General features: G+C 36.7%; 1 protein-coding gene across 8 annotated transcripts in view; it reads left to right on the forward strand.

Moving 5' to 3' along the window:
- The window catches only part of C29H10orf67 (chromosome 29 C10orf67 homolog), a 144,464-nt gene that overhangs the window by 104,750 nt on the left and 16,124 nt on the right, over positions 1-23,590 (forward strand). For all 8 annotated transcript variants that reach the window (XM_023632273.2, XM_070255547.1, XM_070255544.1 and 5 more), the window contains 3 exons: positions 5,538-5,625; positions 19,591-19,671; positions 19,758-19,818. In XM_023632273.2, coding sequence (XP_023488041.2) covers positions 5,538-5,625; positions 19,591-19,671; positions 19,758-19,818 — 230 coding nt within the window. The remainder of the gene's footprint in view (positions 1-5,537; positions 5,626-19,590; positions 19,672-19,757; positions 19,819-23,590) is intronic.

Consider the following 23,590-nt stretch of genomic DNA (forward strand, 5'->3'; position numbering starts at 1 on the left):
TCCATGGAGATATTCTTCCACGTCTTTACACAAGCTTCCCTGACTTACCTTTCACATGGAGGTCTTCACTCCATTTGGAGATCGCCCTTGTATACAATGTGACGTGTTTTTCCTCAACACTGTCTCCTAAGGGACCCACCCTTTCCTTATTGGGTTGTAGTGCCGTTTCTGCCACATACTGTGTTCTAGTGTATTCCTGAATCTGTCGCTGGTCCTTATTCTGGACCATTAGTCTATTTGTCTATTTTTTCTTTCCAAACTGTTCTGCTCCTATGATTTTTGTGGTATGTGTTAATATCTAGTATGGGTATTCCCTCCTATTTGCTTTTCTCTTTCAGAATTGACTTAGTAATTCATAGATATTTACTCTATACAAACTTTAGAATTGATTTATTAAGTAGTCAAAAATTGTGTTGGAGTTTTATTAGAATTCTGATAATTCAAAGAAGAATTTGGGGAGAATTTACACCTGAATAGTGGCAAGACATCCCATCCATGTAACCATGTGTCATTTAACGATGGGGATCATTCTGAGAAATGTGTCGAGTTCATCGTTGTGTGGCCATCATAGGGTGACTTACACAAACTGGATGGTGTGGCCTACTATAGACCTAGGCTGGAGGGTACTAATCTTGTGGGACCACCATCATTTATGCAGTCTGTCATTAACCAAAACGTCTATAGTCGGTGCATGACTGTACATAGGCTATGGCTCTATTAATTCATATCTTTTTCACGTCCTTACATCCTTTAATAAGAGTTTTAAAGCTTTCTTCATAAAGGTCTGGAGTTTTCTTTCCTAGATACTTCAGTGTTTCGCTACAGTGAGGTATCTTATTTTCTATTGCAGTTGCTAGTTAGCTATTCTTGATGTAGGAAAACACTAATCCTACATGTAAGTTGATTTTTTATACTGTCAGCTTGCTGTTGACTCTGTCCATTTTCCTATATAGAAGATCATATCTTCTGCAAATAATGGCCCTTGTATATCTTCTTTTCCAATTCTTATATCTTGTTTCTTTCTTGCATTTGCCTGGATTTCCAATACTATATAGAACAGAAATGGTAAGACCTGGTCTCCTTATTTGGCTCCCAGTTTTAAGGGGAAGGCATTTTAAGTTTCTTCATTGCTGTAGTTTTTTTGGTGGATAATTTTATCAAATGAAGGAGCTCTCCTCTTTCTAGTTTTCCATGAGATTTTGTCATTAATAGAGGTTGGACTTTTAAAACATTGAGATAATTGAGGTTATCACAGGATAATTATTTGGTCCATTAGTCTGGTGAACTAAATTGATAGGCTACCATTTTTCATGTTGATTCTGTTTTAGTCATTCATTTTTTTATTCCACTTTTTCTCTACTGGAATTTATAGCTTTCTGTTCTGAGTGTTATCCTTGAAAATTTGCCATGCATACTAAACTTAGTAAAGTCGATAGCTAAATATCACATAACTTCCTCCGGAATAATGTAAAGACTTTAGAATGCTTTAGCTCCAATCATCATTCTCCCAAATTATGGCATATTGTTGTCCAATATTTTAGTTTTAATATTTTAACCCCCAAAATTAGAACTACTATTATTATTTACAGATGACATTTATGTGGATATTTTAACGTGTTTAGTATTTTATTTGTTTACCACTCTTTCTTGAATGTCGTGCTATCCTAATGGCCTGATTTTCTTTTTATTAATATTCCATTTATGGAGATATAATTTACGTATAATAAAATGTACCCTTTAAAGTACACCGTTTGAAGAGTTTTGATAAATGTATGAAGCTGTGTAACATGACAAACAAGATATGATATATATTTCCATCATTCCTATAAGTCTGCATGCCCGTTTGCAACCAATCTCTGTCTACCCCATTCAATCACTGATCTGTTGTCCATTCTTATAAGCAATGCTTTTTCTAGAATATGAGACAAATTTAATCACACAGTATGTAGTCTTTCATCTCTGTTTTTTTCATTTAGCATAATGCCTTTGAGACTAGTCCATTTTATTGCATTGCCTGTCAGTAATTTGTTCTTTTTCATTGATGAGTAATTTTCCATAGTGTGGATATATCACAATTTATTTATACATTCATCAGTTAATAGACATTCAGATCATTTCCATATTTATCCTTATGTTTCCCCTATGAACTTGTTAAGCTTATCAGTCTTTCTATATCTTTCCCAAACAAGTCAAACTTCTTAGCTGCTCTTAGACTTCTCTGAGTTTTCCTTCCCTTTTTCACCCCCTCTCCACCTGTTAACATCCAGATTTGGGGTTTCAGATTGTTATGGATGTAAATTATAGTTTACAATATCTTGTGTCAGTTTGCTATTTATCAGAACACTTTTCATTCTTTAAATATATTAAAAATATATAAACCAAATAAGTAATAAGGCAACCAAATTGAAAAGGAAGAAGTAAAATTGTCTATATTTGCAGATGACGTGATATTTTGTATAGAAAACCCTAAAAACGCCATCAAAAAACTATTAGAACTAATAAGCAAATTCAGCAAAGTTGCAGGGTACAAAATAGATATACAAAAATCAGTTGCATTTCTATACACTAACAATAAACTACCAGAAAGAGAAATTAAGAAAACAATCCCATTTACAATTGCATGAAAAAGAATAAAATGCTTAGGAATACATTTTACCAAAGAAGTGAAAGATCTGTACACTGAAATTTATGGGGCATCGATGAATGAAATTGAAGACAATACATATAAATGAAAAGATATTCTGTGCTCATGAATTAGAAGAATTAATATTGCTAAAATATCCGTACTACCCAAAACCATCCCTACAAAATTCCAATGACATTTTTCAAAGAAATAGAAAAAAAAAATCCTAAAGTTTATATGGAACCACCAAAGACCCCAAATAGCCAAAGTAATCTTGAGAAAAAACAAAGCTGGAGGCATCACGCTCCCTGATTTCAAACTATATTACAAAGCTGTAGTAATCAAAACAGTATGATATTGGCATAAAAACAGACACATAGGTCAATGGAACAGAATAGAAAGCCCAGAAATAAACTCACCCATATATGGTCAATTCATTTATGACAAAGGAACCAAGAATATTCAGTGGGGAAAGGACAGTCTCTTCAATAAATGGTGTTGGGAAAGCTGGACAGCCATATGAAAAAGAATGAAACTGGAGCCCTATCTTACACTACACACAAAAATCAACTCAAAATGGATTAAAGACTTAAATTTAACACCTGAAACTGTAAAACTCCTGGAAGAAAACATAGGGGATAAGCTCCTTGACATCAGTCTTGGTGAAATTTTCTGGAGTTGACACTAAAAGTAAAGGCAACAAAAGCAAAAATAAACAAGTGAGGCTGCATCAAACCAAAAAGCTTCTGCACAGCAAAGGAAGCCATCATCAAAATTAAATGGCAACCTACAGAATGGGAGAAAATATTTGGAAATCCCTGGCTTAACATCCAAAATATATAAAGAAAACACTGAACTCAACAGCAACAAAACCCAAGACAGTCTGATTGAAAAATAGGCAGAAGAACTGAACAGACTTTTTTCCAAAGAAGACACACAGACGGCCAAGAAGCACCTGAAAAGGCGCTCAACATCACTAATTGTCAGGGAAACGCAGATCAAAACCACAATGAGATATCACCTCACTCCTGTTAGAATACCTATCCTCAAAAAGACAAAAAATAACAAGCGATGGTGAGGATGTGGAGAAAAGGGAACCCTTATTCACCGTTGGTGGGCATGCAAATTGGTGCAGCCACTGTGGAAAACAGTATGGAGGTTCCTCAAAAAATTAAAAATAGAACTGCCAAATGATCCAGCAATCCCACTTCTGGGTACATATCCAAAGGAAATGAAAATAGCATATTGAAGACATATCTGCACTCCCATGTCCACTGCAGCATTATTCACTATATAACATATTTTTACAAAAGTTAGAATCATCCTGTGCATATTTAGTCTGCACTTTGCCCTTTTCACTTAACACTCTATTTTGGACAGCTTTCTCCATCAATACATTTAGATATACCTCATTTATTTTGATGGCTACATGGTCCTTTTATATATTAGATTATAATTTATCCAACTAGTTAGGTTGTTTAATTTTTTCCATTACAAACAATGCTACATTGAATATTCTTGTGTATTTTTAATATGCTATTGCTATTACTTCTGTATGATAGAGGTCTCATAGTTTTGATGGGTCAAAAGTGGTATGTTACCACTGTCTAAGTCAGAACATTTCCGTCAACCCAAAGAGGACCCCCCCCCCATACCCATTAATAGTTACTTCCAGTTCCCCTCTCTCTCAGCCACTAGCAACCACTAATCTGCTTTCTGTCTCTATGGATTTGCCTATTCTGGACATTTTATACAAGTGGAACCATGCAATATGTGGCCTTTTGTGACTGGCTTCTTTCACTTGGCATAATGTTTTCAAGTTCATCTATATTGCTGAATTTATCAGTACTTCATTACTTTTGACTGCCAAGTAATATTCCATTGTGTGGATGTATCACATTTTGTTTATCCATTCTTCAGTTATTTCCACTTTTTGGGTACTATGAATAATGCTGCTGTTAACATTAATGCACAAGTTTTAGCATGAACATATATTCTAAATTTTCCTGGGTATATACCTAGGAAGAAATTGCTGGGTGATATGATAATTCTATGTTTAACATTTTGGGTAACTGCCAAACTGTTTTCCAAAGTAGCTGCACCATTTTACAATTCCACCATCAAAGAATGAGGGTTCCAATTTCTCTGTATCTTTTCCAACATTTATAATTGTCTCTTTTTTGGTTTTAGTCATCCTAGTAGCTGTGTAGTGGTACCTCATTGTGGTTTTGGTCAATGAGTCACATCTAATTTCTTCTAGAAGCCCTCTGGGTGACTGAATACTGTGATTTTTCTGTTCCTTCTTAATTGCTAGCCAAAGGTCATCCAGCATACTCTTGGCTTTCCCTCCAGAGCATGTTTTCCTGATAGTGAATACCCTAATTTTAGCATCATTTGCAATCCAGATAGGCTGAAAATTTCCCAAACTTTTAATATATTTGTTGTATTTCAATACATTGTAATCATTATTTTTGATGCTTAATTTCTCCAGTTTTAAGCCAATGGGATCCACGTCAAGGTGGCTATGTTTTTGTGACATAATCTTTGATGACTCCCTGACCAATAAAATGGCCCAGGCTCATCTTGTACATTTATTGCCTTAGATCTAGAAACAGTCATTTCTGAAAGATACCCTGGTTCATTTTAGGGAAAAATGTTTATAAAACCCCAGTCTAGGCCCAAAGGAGCTCATTGATACTGTGTTGCCTTTGCTTCTGTGCCTTTTCAGAGCTGGAAAACACGTAATTTTTAAAATGAAAGAAGTAATAAGTTCATACTAATATTTTAAAATTTTTACTTGTATCTCCTTTCCTTTACACTGAAAATTCTACTTCCTAAGCACATGAACATAATACTGATTTGCTTTACCCTCTGATTTCTAGACATTTTAATTTCCCTGTTTCTTGTATTTCAGCTTCCATGCCCTCAAGAACGAGATGTTTACTAGACACACATTGTTTCGTCAATTTGCAGTGGTTGCTGACACATCTTTCAATTATGTTGTAAGTACATACCATGTTTAAATGCTGTTTGTCTCTTTGATGCTATAGGTACATGTCTTTCTGTTCTTTTTGAACATTTATGGAACCTCTGTTATTACAGGCTCTGGAGATAATACATAACAATCACTCTGCTAGATACTGAGGGGATAGACAGAGTGCCTGAAGCCAGAGAGCTCAGTCTGGTGTGAGATGTAGATGTGTAAACAAATTGTTACAGTGCAATATACTTGAGCTGTGAGAGAGGCAAGTGAGAATTTCAGAAGAGGGGTCACTCGTTCTAGCTGGGAAGTATCTGGCAGTCTGACCATTTGTGGGCTGGGATGGAAGGTGGGACATTTCAAAGCTTAAGATCCAAGTAGCCAGTCACTTCCACAGGGAAAAAGAATGTAAAAGAATCTGTTCCTAGTACCAAACCATTCATTTTCATACTGGAAGTCACCTGTAGATAAAGCCCCAAGTTACAAGGGACTGTTTTTTAATCTGTGTACCTAACGTTTTCATTTGTGAGTTCTGATTGTAAAGGTAAATGATGCCCAGTATAGAAACACATCCAATAAATTTCCAATAATAAGTAAATTAACATGCTATAAACTATTGAGCATCTTCTATGATGCTAAGTGCTCTGGGACAAGTCAGGTTTGTGGGAAAGGGCTCAGGAAATATAAAATACGGTCTCTTGCTTCAAGAGGCTTACAATCTAAAGGCACTTCCTTTAAAAGTTTTTTGAGGGGCTGGCCCCGTGGCCGAGTGGTTAAGTTCGCACACTCTGCTTGGCAGCCCGGGGTTTCTGGGTTCAGATCCCAGGCACAGACCTACACACGACTCATTAAGCTATGATGTGGCGGTGTCCCACATACAAAATAGAGGAAGATTGGCACAGGTGTTAGCTCAGCAGCAATATTCCTTAAGCAGAAAGAGGAAGACTGGCAACAGATGTTAGCTCGGGGCCAATCTTCCTCACACACACACAAAACATTTCTTTTCAACATTTTTCACTTTAAGAGTATTTTCTAAATTTAAGTTGCTGCAAGAGATCAAAGAACTTGAGAACACTGGCAAGATAATATTTAATCATTGCTAGTTTTTAGCTAAATTTACATAGTAATCTGAACCTTGCTGAGAATTTTAATAATTGACTCCTGAACGTTCCAAAACTGGTCTACAAAGATAGGAATATACATCATCTGTTTCTTCCCCTTTTGATTTTTTCATCTTCTCACTTAAAGTTTACAATTTCAATTGGAGTAATCCTCATTTTAGAGATTTAATCAGCTGGACAAATAAAAAAAATATTGGAGGACCCATGAGAATGCTGTGCTACTCAAAATCAGGCTTTTTTAGGATTATCTGGTAAAACTTTCTGGTTGAAATTTGAATAGTCCAAGCTTTATGAAACAGACTTCTAAAATCTCAAAATTATACCAAACACATCAATAGATTCAGTCTTTTTCTTGAGAAAAATCTTGGCCCCTGCCCTCACATGATTGTATAATCTCTCTTCCTTTGGAGATGGGATGGTGCTCCAGTAGAGAACACGTCCAGGAGGCATCTATGTGCCACTGCCCATCTGGGATTGCAGGTTCACGCATCCTTAGCTATGCATCCACAGAGTACAAAAGCCCTCAAGACACTCATCAGAATAGACAGCAAATATCTTTTTAAAATAGACGAGGAGAGAGGGAGAGAGAGAGAGTGATGGGTGAATGAGTAAGCGAGTGAGTTTTGGGTACACCCACATTTTTCGTTGATCCCCTACACTCTAGTCACTCCCCCACCCCATAAATATTTATTGAGGACAAATATGCACCAAGTACCATGCTCCATGCTTGGAATACAATAGTGCACATGACAGGTCTAGCTCTTTCCTTTACAGCCTACACATTCCATGAGATCTTGGGCAGGTCTGCCTTGTCAACTGTTTACTCGCAGAGCTTAGAATAGTGCCTGATGTACCGTGTAGGAAAGATGAACATTAAGCAGGAAACACCAAATTTTAAATTATGTATTTGAATAAATGCAATGAAAGGGAAGGTTTACTCTTTTCTTATGATTGAGATATGTTTCAGAGATGGTAAACTGTGCCATTTGAAGAGTTTCCCTGGTGTAGCCATCACCTTAATCAAGATGTAGAACGTTTCCATCATCCCTGCAAGTTCTCGAATGTCCTTTTCCAGGCAATACCTTACCAACATCACCGGCCAAACAAACATTGTTCTGATTTCTGTCCCCACAGGTTAGTTTCGCCTGTTCTTAAAATGCACATAGATGGAATCATACAGTCTGTACCCTTTTATGTCTGGCTTGTCTTACTCAGCATAGTGGCTCTTAAGATCCATCCATGTGATTTGTGTGTACTGGTGGCAATTGTTTCTTTGTATTGCTCAGTAGTATTCTATTGTATGAATAAGCCATAATGTGTTTATCCATTCTCCTCTTGATGGACACCTGGGCTGTTTCCAGTGAGGGGCTATTTTGAAAACAAAAAGTCTGCTCTAAACATTCTGCAACAAGTCATTTGTGGAAATATGTTTTTGTGACACTCTGGTAAGAATGGAATGGCTGGGACGTAGGACTATGTATGTTTAACTCTATGAGAAATTGCCAGTATTCCAAAGTGATCGCATCATTTCACCCTCCCACCAACAGTGTTTGAGAGTTCTTGTTGCTCCACGTTCTCACCAACTGGATACTGTCTGTTTATAAATGGTAGCCGTCCTAAAACGGTATCTCATCGTCATTTTAACTTGCACTTCCATGATAATTAATGATGTTGAGCATCTTTTCATGTGCTTATTAGCCATTCTTAGACCATCTTTTGTAAAAGGACTATTCAAGACCTTGTTTTAAATTGTGGTAAAATACACATAACAACATTTACCACCTTAATCGTTTTTAAGTGTACAGTTCAATAATGTTAAGTATTTTCACATTGTCATGGAACCAGTCTCCAGAACCCCTTTCATCTTATAAAACTAAAACTCAATACCCATTAAACAACAGCTCCGCATCCCCCCTCCCTCACTTTTGTCTGTTTTTAATTATTATTGGGTTGTAGCATTTCGTTATATATTCTGGATACAAGTCTTTTGTGAGATATATGTATGGCAAATATTTTTTCCCAACCTGTAGTTTTTCCTACCATTTTTAGACAGCGTCTTTTGAAGGTCAGAAGCTTTTAACTTTAATGACGATCAACTTAGCTCTTTTTTCTGTGGCAGATGGCATTTGCTTTGGCGGTGACTGTATCTCACATTGCACATACACTTCTTAGGATGTGATTTTGATCTTCTTTTTCCCCTTGAATTTCACTGCTTCCTTTGTTCTAATTCAATTGACATATATATGTCATATACATATACATATATATGGCTATTTCTAAACCCTCTATTTTGTTCCATTGTCTATTTGTCTGTCCTTTTGCCAATACTATACCATCTTAATTAATGGAGCTTTATAGTAAGTCTTGAAATCAAGTAGTATAAGTCCTTCACTTTTATTTCTCTTCTTCAAGATCGTCTTGGTAATTCTATAGCCTTAGGACTTCCATATACATTTTTTATTTTATTTTATTTTATTTTTTTTTTTTGAGGAAGATTAGCCCTGAGCTAACTGCTGCCAATCCTCCTCTTTTTTTGCAGAGGAAGACTTGCCCTGAGCTAACATCCGTGCCCATCTTCCTCTACTTTATATATGGGATGCCTACCACAGCATGGCATGCCAAGCGGTGGCATGTCTGCACCTAGGATCCGAACCAGCAAACCCCTGGCCACCGAAGTGGAATGTGCAGACTTAACCGCTGCACCACCGGGCCAGCCTCCTCCATATACATTTTAGAATCAGCAAATCAATTTCTTTTTTAAAAAATCCACTAGGATTTTTTATTGGGATTTTATTGAATTGTATTTCTTGAGTCTCTTTAGCCAGTGATTTGTTTCAGAAACCAAAGACCCAAATAGCTACCAGATACCTAGTCTAAATGAATCAACGACAAGGATTTCTCTTTAGGTTTTGAGGCTACGATCTATGGCAACTAGTCGACCTAGTCATCCAGTAAAAGCTCACCACGATTGTGGCTTTGCTTTAAATGATAGGTTATGATGCTCTCTCACTGAGCTCAGGCAGACCCTTCACTGTTATATCTTTGTTATGGATTATGCTTTTCATTCATGGCCTTTCTAGCTTTGAATTCCAAATCGTCTGTTATTAATTTTGTTACTCTGATGTCTTCTTGTTTATATTTTATTGCTGTCTTTGCTCAATCTTTGATATTGCTGTGTCATTTTCTTTTAGTTGTGAACTTTTATGTAACAACGTGATTGGAATTTAGTTCTTTAAATCTAACACTTATTTACATTTAATAAGAAACAAACTAGACACATTTATCAGCATAAGCGATATATTTGGGTTTTTCTTGTCATCTTATTTTATACTTGCTTGCTCTTTTCTTTGTTTCCTGGCTCATGTAATATGAACCACATTTTGCTTATTTTTATTTTCTGTATTGTAGAGGTAAGTTTTAAGGTAAAATCAAATACCCACCACATTTCTGTAATTATGAAAACACGAACCAGACCATCTTAACCCACCCTGGGTAAAACAAGAAGTTGTGTATGTTTTTATTTCCCCAAGTTTCATCTCAGCCTTAATTTCATCAATATATGCCTCCCTTCCTTCTAGTCTTTGTTAATTTATTTTGTTCAGAGAACTACATTATTATTACACAATTTGTCTTATCACATAAAAGTATTTTTGATTAATTTTATTTTTGCTTTCAATTTTGTAACCACACGAATAGCCATTATTTATACTTATATTTACCTGTTTATTTTTAACCTCACAGACTACTTTTTAAAGTAGTCACTGACTTCCACTCTTCTTGAGTTCTTAATTTTGATTTATTTCTTATAAACTTTGAGTCTTTTTCTCTTTTCTAGAAGGAACATTATCTTCACCTTGCTAGCCTCGACCTGAGGCCAGTTTAATATTTGTTTGTTGCTAGTTGACCTGGCTTATTTTCCCCCTGTTTGGATATTTATAAGCTATTTTCTTTAACCCTGAAATTTAAAAGTATCACTAGGATGTGAGTAAACACCATTATTTTATTAATTTCCCTTGAATATAAAGAGCCTCTCTGATCTATAACTTTGTCTTTTTTTCAGTTCAAACATGTTCCTTATGTACACTTTTAATGATTGCTTCTGCAGGATTTGTTTTTGCTCCTTTTTTAGAAACACTATTGTAGGTTGAATATCTATTTTCTGTCTTCCATAGTTATCACATTTTCTTTAATGTTATGTTGTTCTCTTGGTCCTTTTCCTTGACATGTTGGAAAACCTTTCCAGGTGGCACCCCTCATCAAACTTTCGCAAATTGGTTTCAGGTGTGCCGAGAGAGTGATTGTCCTTGGCCCTCCAGGTGGCAGGGATGGGGGACATTACTGGGGTGGCCTGGACCTCTAACCCCTTAGTCTAAGCCCAGGAGCAGCCTTGTCCATTTCTCCCAGTGGTCTCTACAAATAATGCCATTTTTGTGTATACTACGACAGGCTAAAGGTTAGGAAAAATTACTCTACACCCTATTTTCTGCAATGTTAGTTCTAATCTTTACTACCTCTAACATTGGTTTGAGTTCTGTTATTACATAGTTAGCAATCTCCTCATATTTTATGTAAATCTTTTTATCTTAACCTTTTTCTCAGCCCATTCTCTTCTCCTTGTGTAAGGTTTCCCATTCTTAAGCTGTTAATTTGAGGTCAAGTCTCAGTAAGATGGTCCCTTTTGTCTCTAGTCTGAATTTTTTGTTTCTTTCTTCCTTTTCTTTGTTTTTGCTATTAAATAAGCCATGCATATGAAAAGGATGAATGGAAATACGAATGTACAACTTAAAGAATGATAATAACATGACTACCTGTGTTCTTAGGACCCAGGCCATAAAATGACTCTTTCCATAGGTCAGAAGCCCATTAACACACCCTGTCCATTCGCTCCCAGAGGGGACCATTGTCCTAATTTTTTTCTTTAGTTTTCCTTTACAGATTTTGTCACCTGTGCATGTATCCCTAAGAAGTATGTTGCTGACTTTTACCTGTTTTTGAACTTTCTATAAATGAAAGAATATAATTGAAAAAAATGTTTGTATTCTTCAGTGATTTGCTCCATATTCTCAACATTACATTTCTAAGATTCATCCATGTCAACGCTTGTGGTTGTAGTTCACCCACTGCGAGTTCTCTATTGCAAGAATACATCACAATTTATCCATTCTGCTGCTGATCAACATCTGGGTTGGTTCTCATTTTTTTGTTGTTGTGAACATTGTTGCCCTAAACATTCTTGTAGTTTCACCTGATGCACACAGATAGTATTTCCAGGTTTTACACTAATAACAGAATCGCTGGTGGTCAAGTATTGGTCTGCTCAAGTCTATGGACGAGCTGATCTGATTACTACAACACAAGTATGCTGGCTTAAATACAATTGAAGTTTACTTCTCTTTCATGTCATAGTGAAGAAATGAGCAGCTCCAGGCAGGAGTGCCCCTGAGGAGCACTCCACAAAGTCATGCTGTACACAGGTTCCTTCAATCTTACTGGTCTGCCATTTCCTAAGATGGTTACCTCATCCACATCAATAAAGGTGATCAACTCCATGTCCGTGGGTTCCAGACAGGAGAAGCAGGAGGTGCAAGGCAAGCTTGTTTATCCTTAATGTATGAGACCCAGAAATGGCGCGCACATCACTTCTACTCATGTCCCACTGTCTGATCTCATTGCAAGAGGCTGAGAAAGTGGGCAGCCAAATGCCCAACCAAAATATTACCAAAAGAAAAGGGAAGACCAGATATTGAGAGAAATGAAAGGTCTCTGCCATATAAGGTAAAGCCAAAGCGTTTTCCAAAGTAGAATTACTAATTAACACTACAGCCAGGAGTGGATGCAAGTTTCCGCTGCTCCACGCTGTCTCCACCACTGACCTTGTCAGACTTTATCATTTTGGTCAGTCTCATGATTGTGTAATTGTTTCTCCCTGTGGTTTTGGGGGTTTTGTGTGTGTGTGTGCTTTTGTAATTTGATTTTTTGCATTTCCCTGATTACTAATGAATTTGATTGTCTTTTTACATGTTTATTAGCCATTCAGGCTTCCTCTTTTATAAAGTTTTCAAGTTTTGGTCTTTTGTTTCTCCTGGGTTGTCTTTTGTTTGTTTATTTACAGGAATTCTTTATATAACTTGGATACTAGTCCTTCCTCAGTTATATGTGTTTCAAATATCTTCTCCCACTTTACAGATGATGTTTTGGTATCTTTTCACAAATAGATGTTCTTAATCTTAATGTTAGTTTAATAATTTTTCCTTTTTGCCTTTATGTTTTTGTGCCTTAAGAAAACCTTACCTAAACTTTAATTGAAAATATATAGAAGACTCTGGGACTGACCCTGTGGCCGAGTGGTTAAGTTCTCATGCTCTGCTTCTGCGGCCCAGGGTTTTGCTGTTTTGGATCCTGGGCGTGGACATGGCACTGCTCATCAGGCCATGCTGAGGTGGCATCCCACATGCCACAACTAGAAGGACCCACAACTAAAATATATAACTATGTACTGGGGAGACTTGGAGAGAAAAAGAAGAAAAAAAGAAGAAGATTGGCACCAGTTGTTAGCTCAGGTGCCAATCTTTAAAAAACAAGAAGCCCATTATACCTTTAAATATGCCTATTTAATATTTAATATATTTATATATATTTAATGCATTTAATAATATAAATATAATGTTTTTATATAGATATATATGGTCTTCTCTATGATCTTTAAAATTGTTTTCTTTTGCCTTTCAGATTTAGAGGTTTAATCCACCTAGAATTGATATTAGTGTATAGAGAGGAAGACATCTGATTTCATTTTCTTTTATATAGATAATCAATGGAACCAGCAACATTTATTGAAAAGTCTATTTTCTCCCCCGATACACAATTCCGCCTGTTATATACAATATTAAGGGTTCACATATGTATATATGTGTATATATATATATATATGTGAGTCTGTTTCTCCCTTCTGTTCTACTGTTCTATTTGTCCATTCTTGCACCCATATGACACTGATTTTATATCTACACATTTATTATAAGTCTTTTTCTGATACGGCAAATACCTGTGCCCTGATGTTCTTCAAAGCGCCTTGGCTTTATTGAATTTTTGCATTTCCATATAAAGTTTAGAATCAGATTGTCAATATTCACAGAAAAAAACAAAAACATAAGAAACAAAACAAAACAAAAAATTCTGTTGGCATTTTGATTAGAAGTGCATTAAATCTACAGATCAATTTGGACACAATCGGCATCCTTATGGAACTGAGTCTTCTCATCCTTAAACACGGTGTATCTCTTCTTTAGGCTGGATTTCAAAAGAATTTTAGAATTTTCTGCACAGAAATCTTGCAATTTTTAAAAACTTAATCTTAGGTACCTTGTATTTTTATGCTCTAATGGAGGAGATGCATATTTCTTCGTGTAATTGGTATCAGGTTTTGCTTTATGTAATTTGAAGCTGTGTTATCAGATGCTTGATGCTTTAGCATTGCTGTATCCTCCTGGGAAACTGAGCATTTTTTGTTACGTAACGACCTCTTTATCTCTCCAAATGCTTTTTGCCTTAAAGTCTATTTTGGCTTTATAATACTACAGCTGCTTAACTTTCTGTAGGTTATTATTTTCTTGGTATATCTTTTCCTACAGTATCGCTTTCAACCTTTTGTGTGCTTATGCTTTGGATGTGACTCTTTTAGCATATGACTAGTTTTAGACTTTGTTCTTAATCGGGTTTGACAATCTTTATCTTCTAACTGTAATATTGAGTTCGTTTAAATTTATTGTAATCCTTGATACATTTGGATTTCTATTTTCTTATTTTGTGTTTTCTGTTTGTTCTTCTTCTTCTATGCATTTTTCTCCTCTCCTTGAATCCTTATGAATCAGTTAATTTTTTTCTCATTGTCATTTGGGAAGTTCTAAACTCTGTCTCTATCAGGGAAGTCTAAATTTCCTCTATATCTTTACCATCCTCCTGAACACTAAAAGTTCTTTGAGCCATTAAATTTCCATCACCACCCACTATCAGTCTATTATGCTATTATATCATGCATTCTAATTCTGTTTTCCTTAATTTCCATGGTATATAATTATTATAGGCTCATTTGGTGAATATTTGTTTAGATTTACTTATATACTTACCACTTTCTTTATTCGCAATTCCTTCTTGTATCTCAGACCTTCCCTCTGGGATCACTTTCCTTCTGCATGAAGTACATTCATTAAATTTCTTTACTGGGCATCTGCTGGTGGCTCACACTCTCAGTTATCATTTGATGGAAAGTGTCTTTATTTTTGCTCCTGTTATTGAAAGATATTTTCACAAGGTGTAAAATTCTAGGTTGATGATACTTTCCCTTTACACTTGAAGATATCATTCCACTTTCCCCTGGTTTCCATTGTTACCATTGAAACTTTTTGACCTCTCTTTAACTGTGGTTTTCTTAATGTTAATCTGTCTCTCGTCTCTAGCTGCTTTTAAGATCTTTTTCTTTAACATCCTACAGTTTCACTGTGATGTGTCTAGTTGTAGATTTCTTTTGTTTATTCTACTTGAGATTCATTGGAATTCATTTTTTCTTTTTCTTTTCTTTTCTTTTTTTTGGTGAGGAAGATTAGTGCTGAGCCAACATCTGTGCCAAGCTCCTTCCATATTTTTGTATGTGGGATGCCTCCACACCATGACCGATGAGTGGAGTAGGTCCACACCCAGGATCCGAACCCGCAAACCCCGGCTGCCAAAGCAGAGTGTGCGGAACTTTAATCACTCGGCCATGGGGCCGCTCCTCATTGGAATTCTTGAAAGTGGAGATTAGTTTCTTTCACTAGTTCTGGAAAGTTTTCAGTCACTATCGCTTTATATTTTCCCTGAGCCCTCTTCTCTCTCTCTTTTGAAACTTTGATTAAATATATGCTATACTTTGTCCCTCTGTCCTCTATTCCTTTCCTTTCTTTTATATTTGATGTAACTCTGTCTCTCTGAGCTACATTCTGGATAGTATATTCCATTCTGTCCTTCAACTTATTGTGTTTTTTCACATATGTATAATTTTTCTGTTAAAACTGTCCCCTGAATTTTAATTTCAATTATTATATTTATCATTGTAAAAAATGCATAAATAAATTTTGTTTGGTTCTCTTTTCAAATACGTTTCCTAATTATAGCAGTCCCCTCTTATCCATGAGGGGTACATTCCAAGTCTCCCAGTAGATGCCTGAAACCTCAGATAGTACAGAACCCTATAGATACTGTGTTTTTTCCTCTACATGCATATTTGAGGTATGACAGCAAAATGAGCATGAATTTCTTTATCCTTCTTCACAATTTCATGGGTAGAACAGTAGTTCTTACCATAAATCTTAGCAACCTCGGCATATGATTTTTTTTCTTTCCTTATCAAGTTGAGAACTTTCTCCTTTTTACTTAAAGGAAGCACTTTATGGCTTTTTTTTTTTTTTTTTTGAGGAAGATTAGCCCTGAGCTAACATCTGCTGCCAATCCTCCTCTTTTTGCTGAGGAAGACTGGCCCTGAGCTAACATCCGTGCCCATCCTCCTCCACTTTATATATGGGACGCCTACCACAGCATGGCTTGCCAAGCGGTGCCATGTCCACACCCAAGATCTGAACCGGCGAACCCCAGGCCGCGGAAGCGGAACGTGAGCACTTAAGTGCTACACCACCAGGCCAGCCCCTATGACTTCTTTTGATATATCCAAATTGCCAGCATCACCACTCTTGCGCTTTGGGGCCATTGTTAAGTAAAATAAGAGTTACCTGAACACAAGTACAGTGATACCGTGACAGTAGATCTGATAATGAAGACAGCTACTGAGTGACTAACCGGTGGGTAATGGATACTGTGGACAAAGGGATGATTCACGACCCAGGTGGGACAGAGCAGGAAGGCTCAAGATTTCATTATGCTACTCAGAACAGTGACCAATTTAAAACTTAAGAATTGTTTACTTCTGGAGTTTTCTATTTAATATTTTCAGACCGTGGTTGACAACAGGTAACTGAAACCTTGGAAAGCAAAACCAGAGACAAGTGGAGACTACTGTATTCACCATCAAGCTTCTATTTCTTATTTCTTGAAACATAGTATACATACTTATTTTACATTCTATGACTGAAAATTCCTGCATCTGAAGTTTTAGATGGCCTAATTCTACTATCTTTTGTTTCTGCAGGCAACCACTCATGATGTATGTACAGATTTTGCACAATGACCTGCTTGCTTTCCTTGGAAACTGATTCACAAAAAATACTTTGAACCCTTGATTGAAGAGGAATTCTTCTATAAAAGATTTAAATGTGCTTCCTTCAGTTGCCATGAGCACCATCATTCTAGATTTAATTCTAGTTAAAATTTAAATTTTTTCGCTTATGGTGTTTCAGACCATAATTGTGAATTCAGCTTAAAAATGACATGGACTAGTTAATGGTTAGGAAGTCTCAGGAGAGATCTTTTGTCTACTTCAACTAGGGGCCAACCTTGGAAACAGGTGTCTTCCTTGCAGACTGCTTAGGAGAGCCTTGCTTGAAGTTGCGTTATCCCTTGCTGAAGTGGTAGCCTTTTGGTCCCAGATTTATAGTGGTGACAACTCCTGTGTACAATCATGAAGCTTGACAAATGCTCTCAACGCGGACAGTAGCTCCAGGATAGAAGGCTTAGTTTTCCATCTTCTTTTAGTCTTAGATCTGAGCCTTCTTGATTTTTCCTCAGCTTATGGCTACATTTAAGAACATAAGAAGTGAAAGTCTTATGTTGATTTAAATTCTGCTCTTGTGTTTTAATCACTAGTAATCTTTCCACATCACATCCCTAATTCCTTTGCATTTTATCTCAGCTGATTCTTTTCCAGAGACTTCTGCTTATATTTCTTAGAGGCCATATATTCTTGTACTGTATTGTTGGGGCAAAAAAGCTTAATGAAGTTTTCATCTAGCTCTCATAATAGATCATTTTTAAAACTATATGCTTCTTCTGGTTTCAGGATACTGTTTCTTTACCTGATTCTACAGCTTTTTCGTAGTCTCTGTTTTATTTACTCTTTTCTCATCCTTGACAGGGTGAGATCTGTTGAAACCCAATTTATCAACTGCATTCTCTTATGTATTGCTCAAATCCCCCTTTCACATTTACACTTGAAAGGCAGGCTGTGTGCACAGGACCTATTCCTGACCCCAATTTTAGAAGATTTTAACTTTACAGCCCTGTCATAGAAGCTGTATTTTCTCCTACACCCGCTGCTTGAAGGTATGAAACAATGGACTATATTAGAACTTAAATTCCCAGCAGTCATACATTTAACACACTTCTTTTACCATTTTCATGAAAGACTTCAAGGTAGTGAGGTAGTGACATCTAGGAGAAGAATTATCTAGACAGGGAAGGGACCATTGGAAGGCCCTAAGGTGGCAGTGGGCCTGGTATGTTAGAGAAACACCATGGCATCTGGTGTGGCTGGAGCAGAGTGAGAAAGGAGAGAAAGTAGTAATAAACATGGTCAAAGCATAATAGGGACTTTGATTTTTTTTTTCTCTATGTAAAATTGAGAGCCTTTCAGAGATTTGAGCAGAGCAGTAAGACAATCTCACTTAACATTTTAAAGCGACAACACTGGCAGCTATGGAGAGCAGAGGCAGGGGGACAAAGCAGATTAGGAAGCTATTGAAGTGATGCTGGTGAGAGATGGTGGCACGGCTTGATCACCCTGGTAGAGTAGATGGGCGAAGTAGGGCAGATACATGCTGGAGTACTATGTAGTACTAGGTCCTATGCAGTACTAGATTTTAGGTATACATAGAAAAATGGACAGACCTTTAAAATGTAGTGTTTGGTGAAAGTACTTAGTACTTAGTGGAAAAGTGGGAACACAGAACACACAAGGTATACTGTTTTTACTTTGAATCTAAGATGTACTCAACATTGGTTCAAGATTTTATAAATCTCTAAAAGAGAAAAAGTGCTGCCAATGATACTGTGACACTTCATCTATTTTAAGATGCATCCCAATTTTAGGGATGTTAAAATATCAGAAGGCTATGTCTTAGAATCAACAAAATAGGGTATCACATAACGCTACCGGCATAAATTAAAATACATGCACAAAATTACACATTTTTGCAAGAATATATTCAAATAAAAAATACACATAAAATATTTAAATAGTTTCTTTGAGGGGGAGACACAAATGGAGTGGGAGTGGGCTATGGGGGATAGAAAAATACACGCAAACACATTTATGTTCATGCACATATGCATACATACAAACCAACAAGAGAGAAGCCTTGAATAGGGAAAAATCTCACATAAATCCCCAGGGAGCATCCATGGACCTCAGACCTCTCTTTGGTAAACAAGCTTAGTGTACCTTTGACCTTTTCCACCTGCACATTTTTAATGTCGTGATTTCCTTTGCAATATATGGTGTTGGTGACAGTTCTGCTTGCATGTTGCTGCTTCTGAACTCGCGGAATCTAGGGTTTTGCTTTGTCATGGTTCAGTTCCTGGGAATCAAGACCATCACTGCGGTAGCCTTCAGGAGCTAGGAGGTGCTGTGGACGACCCTATGGCACCTGACCAGTTGCAAATAGCAAATATCAAATGGGGTAGGGATAATCCAAAGGAAGCAGAGTCAGAAGAGACATTGAGGGAACCATTTTTCTTGAATTTTCTCTCAAAGTAGCCAGAATAAGGAAGGAGCCCATTCCATGGGTTTAAAGGAAAGGATTTCCCCAGCCATATTAGAGCAAATAAGTTAGGAGCATAGTTTTCATTCCTTCGTTAATTAAGCGCTGAAGAACATTCTACCCTCATTGATTTGAAAATTATTTCCCCTAGATAACACAGTGAATACTTTTTGTGTCTTTCAGAAAGTAAAACCTTTATTAGTGCAGTCTAAAGTGAACCTGGCAGAATCTACAACTTCTGTAAATGATTTTCATGGAGCTTTGGTCAGTAGATTATTTTTTCCCTATTAAACGTTTGATCAGGTGATGTTATCCTACCTCAGTAATGAAAATTTTTGGTTTACCTACAGATAGAAAGCAAGTACCTGGACATAGACGGTGATCAGATAGCCTTTGTGTCTTCAACAAAAGGTAAGACTCTCTGTTGTTGGAAAAAAGGTTTACACGCAGAATAGATGCTTAATCTAGGTGAACATTGCTTTTCTTCCTTGTCTTGAAGTGCTTGGTATTCTTGGGGAATGCATGACTTTTTTCAGCCATTTATAAAACTAAGACATAGATATGCTGAATAAAAGAATGTTAATATGGATTTCTGAATATTGATCACTGCCAATTGCAGATGAATTTAGTCATACTTCCAAACTAGAAAATGTCTCGGTTGGAATTCTGCTTCTTTTTTATTAAACTGCCAACAGACCTGAAGCTCCTGTGAAATTTCTATTTTTCCACTTTACTAATCAGAAGAAAAGTATGACTCTCTCTAGCATACTTTATCTCCCATCGGTCTACAGGACATCACATTGGACTCTTTTGGAACCAGAAGTATCTCTGTCCATTAGTTTCTATACATCTTTTGGAAGCAGCTGGGCTTCTTTTTCTCTAATAAACAAATTGGATTAGTAAAATATGACATTATTAGTTTAAATTGTTATTATTGGTGGTAACCAAAAGGTGTCAATAATTTCTGTTTTTCATGTCCCGGAATGTTTAAAAGTAGACTTTTATAATCTTTATTCACACACAGAGAAGTGTGTGATATGAATTTAAATCCTGGACCCTAACTTTTAAATCTTCTCCTTTTTTTTTCCTCATTATTTTTGTTTTATTGTGGTCATAATAGCTTATAACATAGCGAGATTTCAGTTGTACATTATAGTTTGTCATACACCATATAAGTGTGTGCCTTCACCCCTTGTGCCCATCCTCCACCCTCATTCCCCCAGTAATCACTAATTTATTCTCTTTTTCCATAAGTTTGTTTGTATTCCACATATAAGTGAAATCATATGGTGTTTGTCTTTCTCTGTTTGGCTTATTTCTCTCAACATAATACCCTCAAGTTTCATCCAAGTTATTGAGAATGGGACAATTTTATCATTTTTTATAGCTGAGTAGTATTCCATTGTATATGTGTGTGTGTGTGTGTGTGTATATATATATATATATATATATATATATACACACCACATCTTCTTTATCCAATCATCTGTCAATGGGCACTTGGGTTTCTTCCATGTCTTGGCTATTGTGAATAATGTTGCAATGAACGTAAGGGTGCATAAGTCTCTTTGAGTTGTCGATTTCCAGTTCTTTGGGTAAATACCCAGTCGTGGGATGGCTGGGTCATATGATATTTCTATTTTTAATTTTTTGAGAAATCTCCATACTCTTTTCCACAGTGGCTGCACCAGTTTGCATTTCCACCAGCAGTGGATGAAGGTTCCCTTTTTCCACAACCTCTCCGACATTTGTTGTTTCCTTTTTGAAAACTAGATTAAGCTTCAGCAGAGAGGAACCTATTTCTGGGCCTGTGTGTGATGGACAGGCTTTTTCTGTAGTGCTTATATGTATAGGTAGTATCTGTTCCAGAGGTGCCTGTCCTGGGTACAAAGGAATCCTTCAGCAATCGCAATGCTGGCTGCCTCCTGGGCCGGCACTTCAATTACAGTAACGCCCAGAGTGGTTCTATAGCATGAAGCTGATAGCTTACAGAGCGGCAACCTTTTAAAGGTATTAGCATTTAATCATTAAATGATTAGATCTCTTGAGTTGTTGGAAATTCCAACCCGTACAGTAAGCTATTTCTAAAACATCATAATGTATTAGGAGAAGATAGAGTCTCATGATTTAGCTTAAAAATATAGATTGTTGAATTTGGAAAGTGTGGTTGGCCTGACATTTTAATTAGAGTTTAGTTAACAGCAGCATTCTATTCCCCCAAAAATCCACTTGAGGATTTTGCATCCAAAATCCATTTTCTCCAGCCAAGCAAACCACTTTTCAAAGGTCCATTTGAAGTAACACAAATAAACTTTGATGGCCAGCTGGAATATAAGGGAGTCGCAACCAAAATAAATGTTACTCCCTTTCCTCAGTGCTGAAAATGCAAAAGGTAGAGTTATTTCCACTCTGTCTGCTGAAAATCATCCTAAAATTCATTAGCCCACTTTTTTTGCCTAATAAAATTTTGCCTAATAAAGTTGAATGTAAATGCTTTTTTATGATCCATAATTTTACAGTATGCCACAAAGCTCATCATTCTGAATATTAATATGCATTGCAGGGGGCGTGTAGGGGGCAATGTTCACACCAAATGCCTCTGGACATATTCCCGAAATTTCCTTCTACTAACTCTCTCATACAACTTTGACACGTCATGTTCTTCCCCGTGAAGATACTAAGGGGAAAGAATCCAGTTAACGTTTTTGGTTAACTGGGTGGTAGTTAATCCAAAATTTACTAGAAATAAATTTTTAATTTTTAGCGAATCAAAACAAACAAATGAATGCCAGGAAGAAAGTTGAATTACAAATTTACTAATTAGGAGAGGAAATGAATCTTCTCATTAGAAAGCTCAGGCTATGGCTACTGGATGGTAGTCACACTAGACACTCTAAAGGCCAAGTTGTCTTCATGACACAAGCCACTCCAAGCTTCCCAGATGCTTCGGAAGGTTGAGTATTCCCTTTGGGCCCCTCGGAAATAGTTTAATACATTATTAATACTTTAAGCACTAATTAAATACATTATTAAAGTGGCATTTAGCTACATAGTTAGTGTGTACCTGATTTATAGACAAATCTTTAGTACTTTCTATAACATGGGGAGTTACTGTAACCTATCTGGTAGCAGACCCCAAGTCAAACTCTGTAAAGTCACTGTTATATTGAGTTCCGTGTTTCAGAATATTAACATTTTAAGCACCCATTGAATGTTTCTCCTCCCCGTTAATGGCATCGTCAATGTCGCATCAAAGATCGAGGTTCTTAGGTCATACTTTCACACCCCAAGATACTTTTAAAAATTATGGATAGCTAACATTTAGTGGGTACAGGTGCCTTTTTAAATGTCTGTCATGTCTTAGCTCTAATCTTCACAAAACCCCATGGGGTCTGCATCCTTGCTTTCCCCCAGTCTACAGGGGAGACAGTTGGGTACAGAGGTTTACTAAGCTGCCAGGGTTACGCTACAAGTGACTGGAGTGGCAGGATTCAAACTCAGTGTGGCCCCAGAGCCCAGGCTTGTCACCACTCAAGTTACCCCAAGACTCATGCATGACAACGTGTTGTCCCATTCTCAACAACACACAATGGGAAAGCATGTGATGTAACAGAAAGATTTTGCAGGCCGACAGACTTTGGTTTCCATCTCTGTTCCGGCTGCTTACTCACTGGGTGACTTCATCTCAATTCCCTCTGCTGTGTAAAACCGGGATGGTGACCCCACTTCGTAGCTTTGTGATGAGGAGTGGATGAGATAACCCATGCTATGTGCCTAGTTAACCCCTCTCCCTACCTTTCCTCCTGAGCTGTTGATAATATTTTATTATAAAGTCTGCAGACCTGCATTTTAGCCCACTGCATGACTGCCACAATGTCCTCAGCAGTAGGCTAGTGATTTAAAAGAACTGGTCTCTCCTTTAGTTCTTTAGTAATTAATTTTCTTCCAGGCATAAGTATAAGAATAAAATCTATCATTATTATCAAAATATACAGCGTATATTCTGAAAAGAGTGAAATAAAACATAAAATATAATTTAAAATAATGTGATGTCGAGTGAGGTATCTTTTCTAAGCAGATTGAAAATGACTTTTTTTTTATGTTGCAAGTTTTAACCCAAAAAATTCTAAAAAGAACAACAGAGAGTCACTCAGGCAACACAGGAAAAGAGATAAATACGTAA

Source organism: Equus caballus, chromosome 29 (assembly GCF_041296265.1).
Source record: "Equus caballus isolate H_3958 breed thoroughbred chromosome 29, TB-T2T, whole genome shotgun sequence".
NCBI lineage: Eukaryota > Metazoa > Chordata > Mammalia > Perissodactyla > Equidae > Equus > Equus caballus.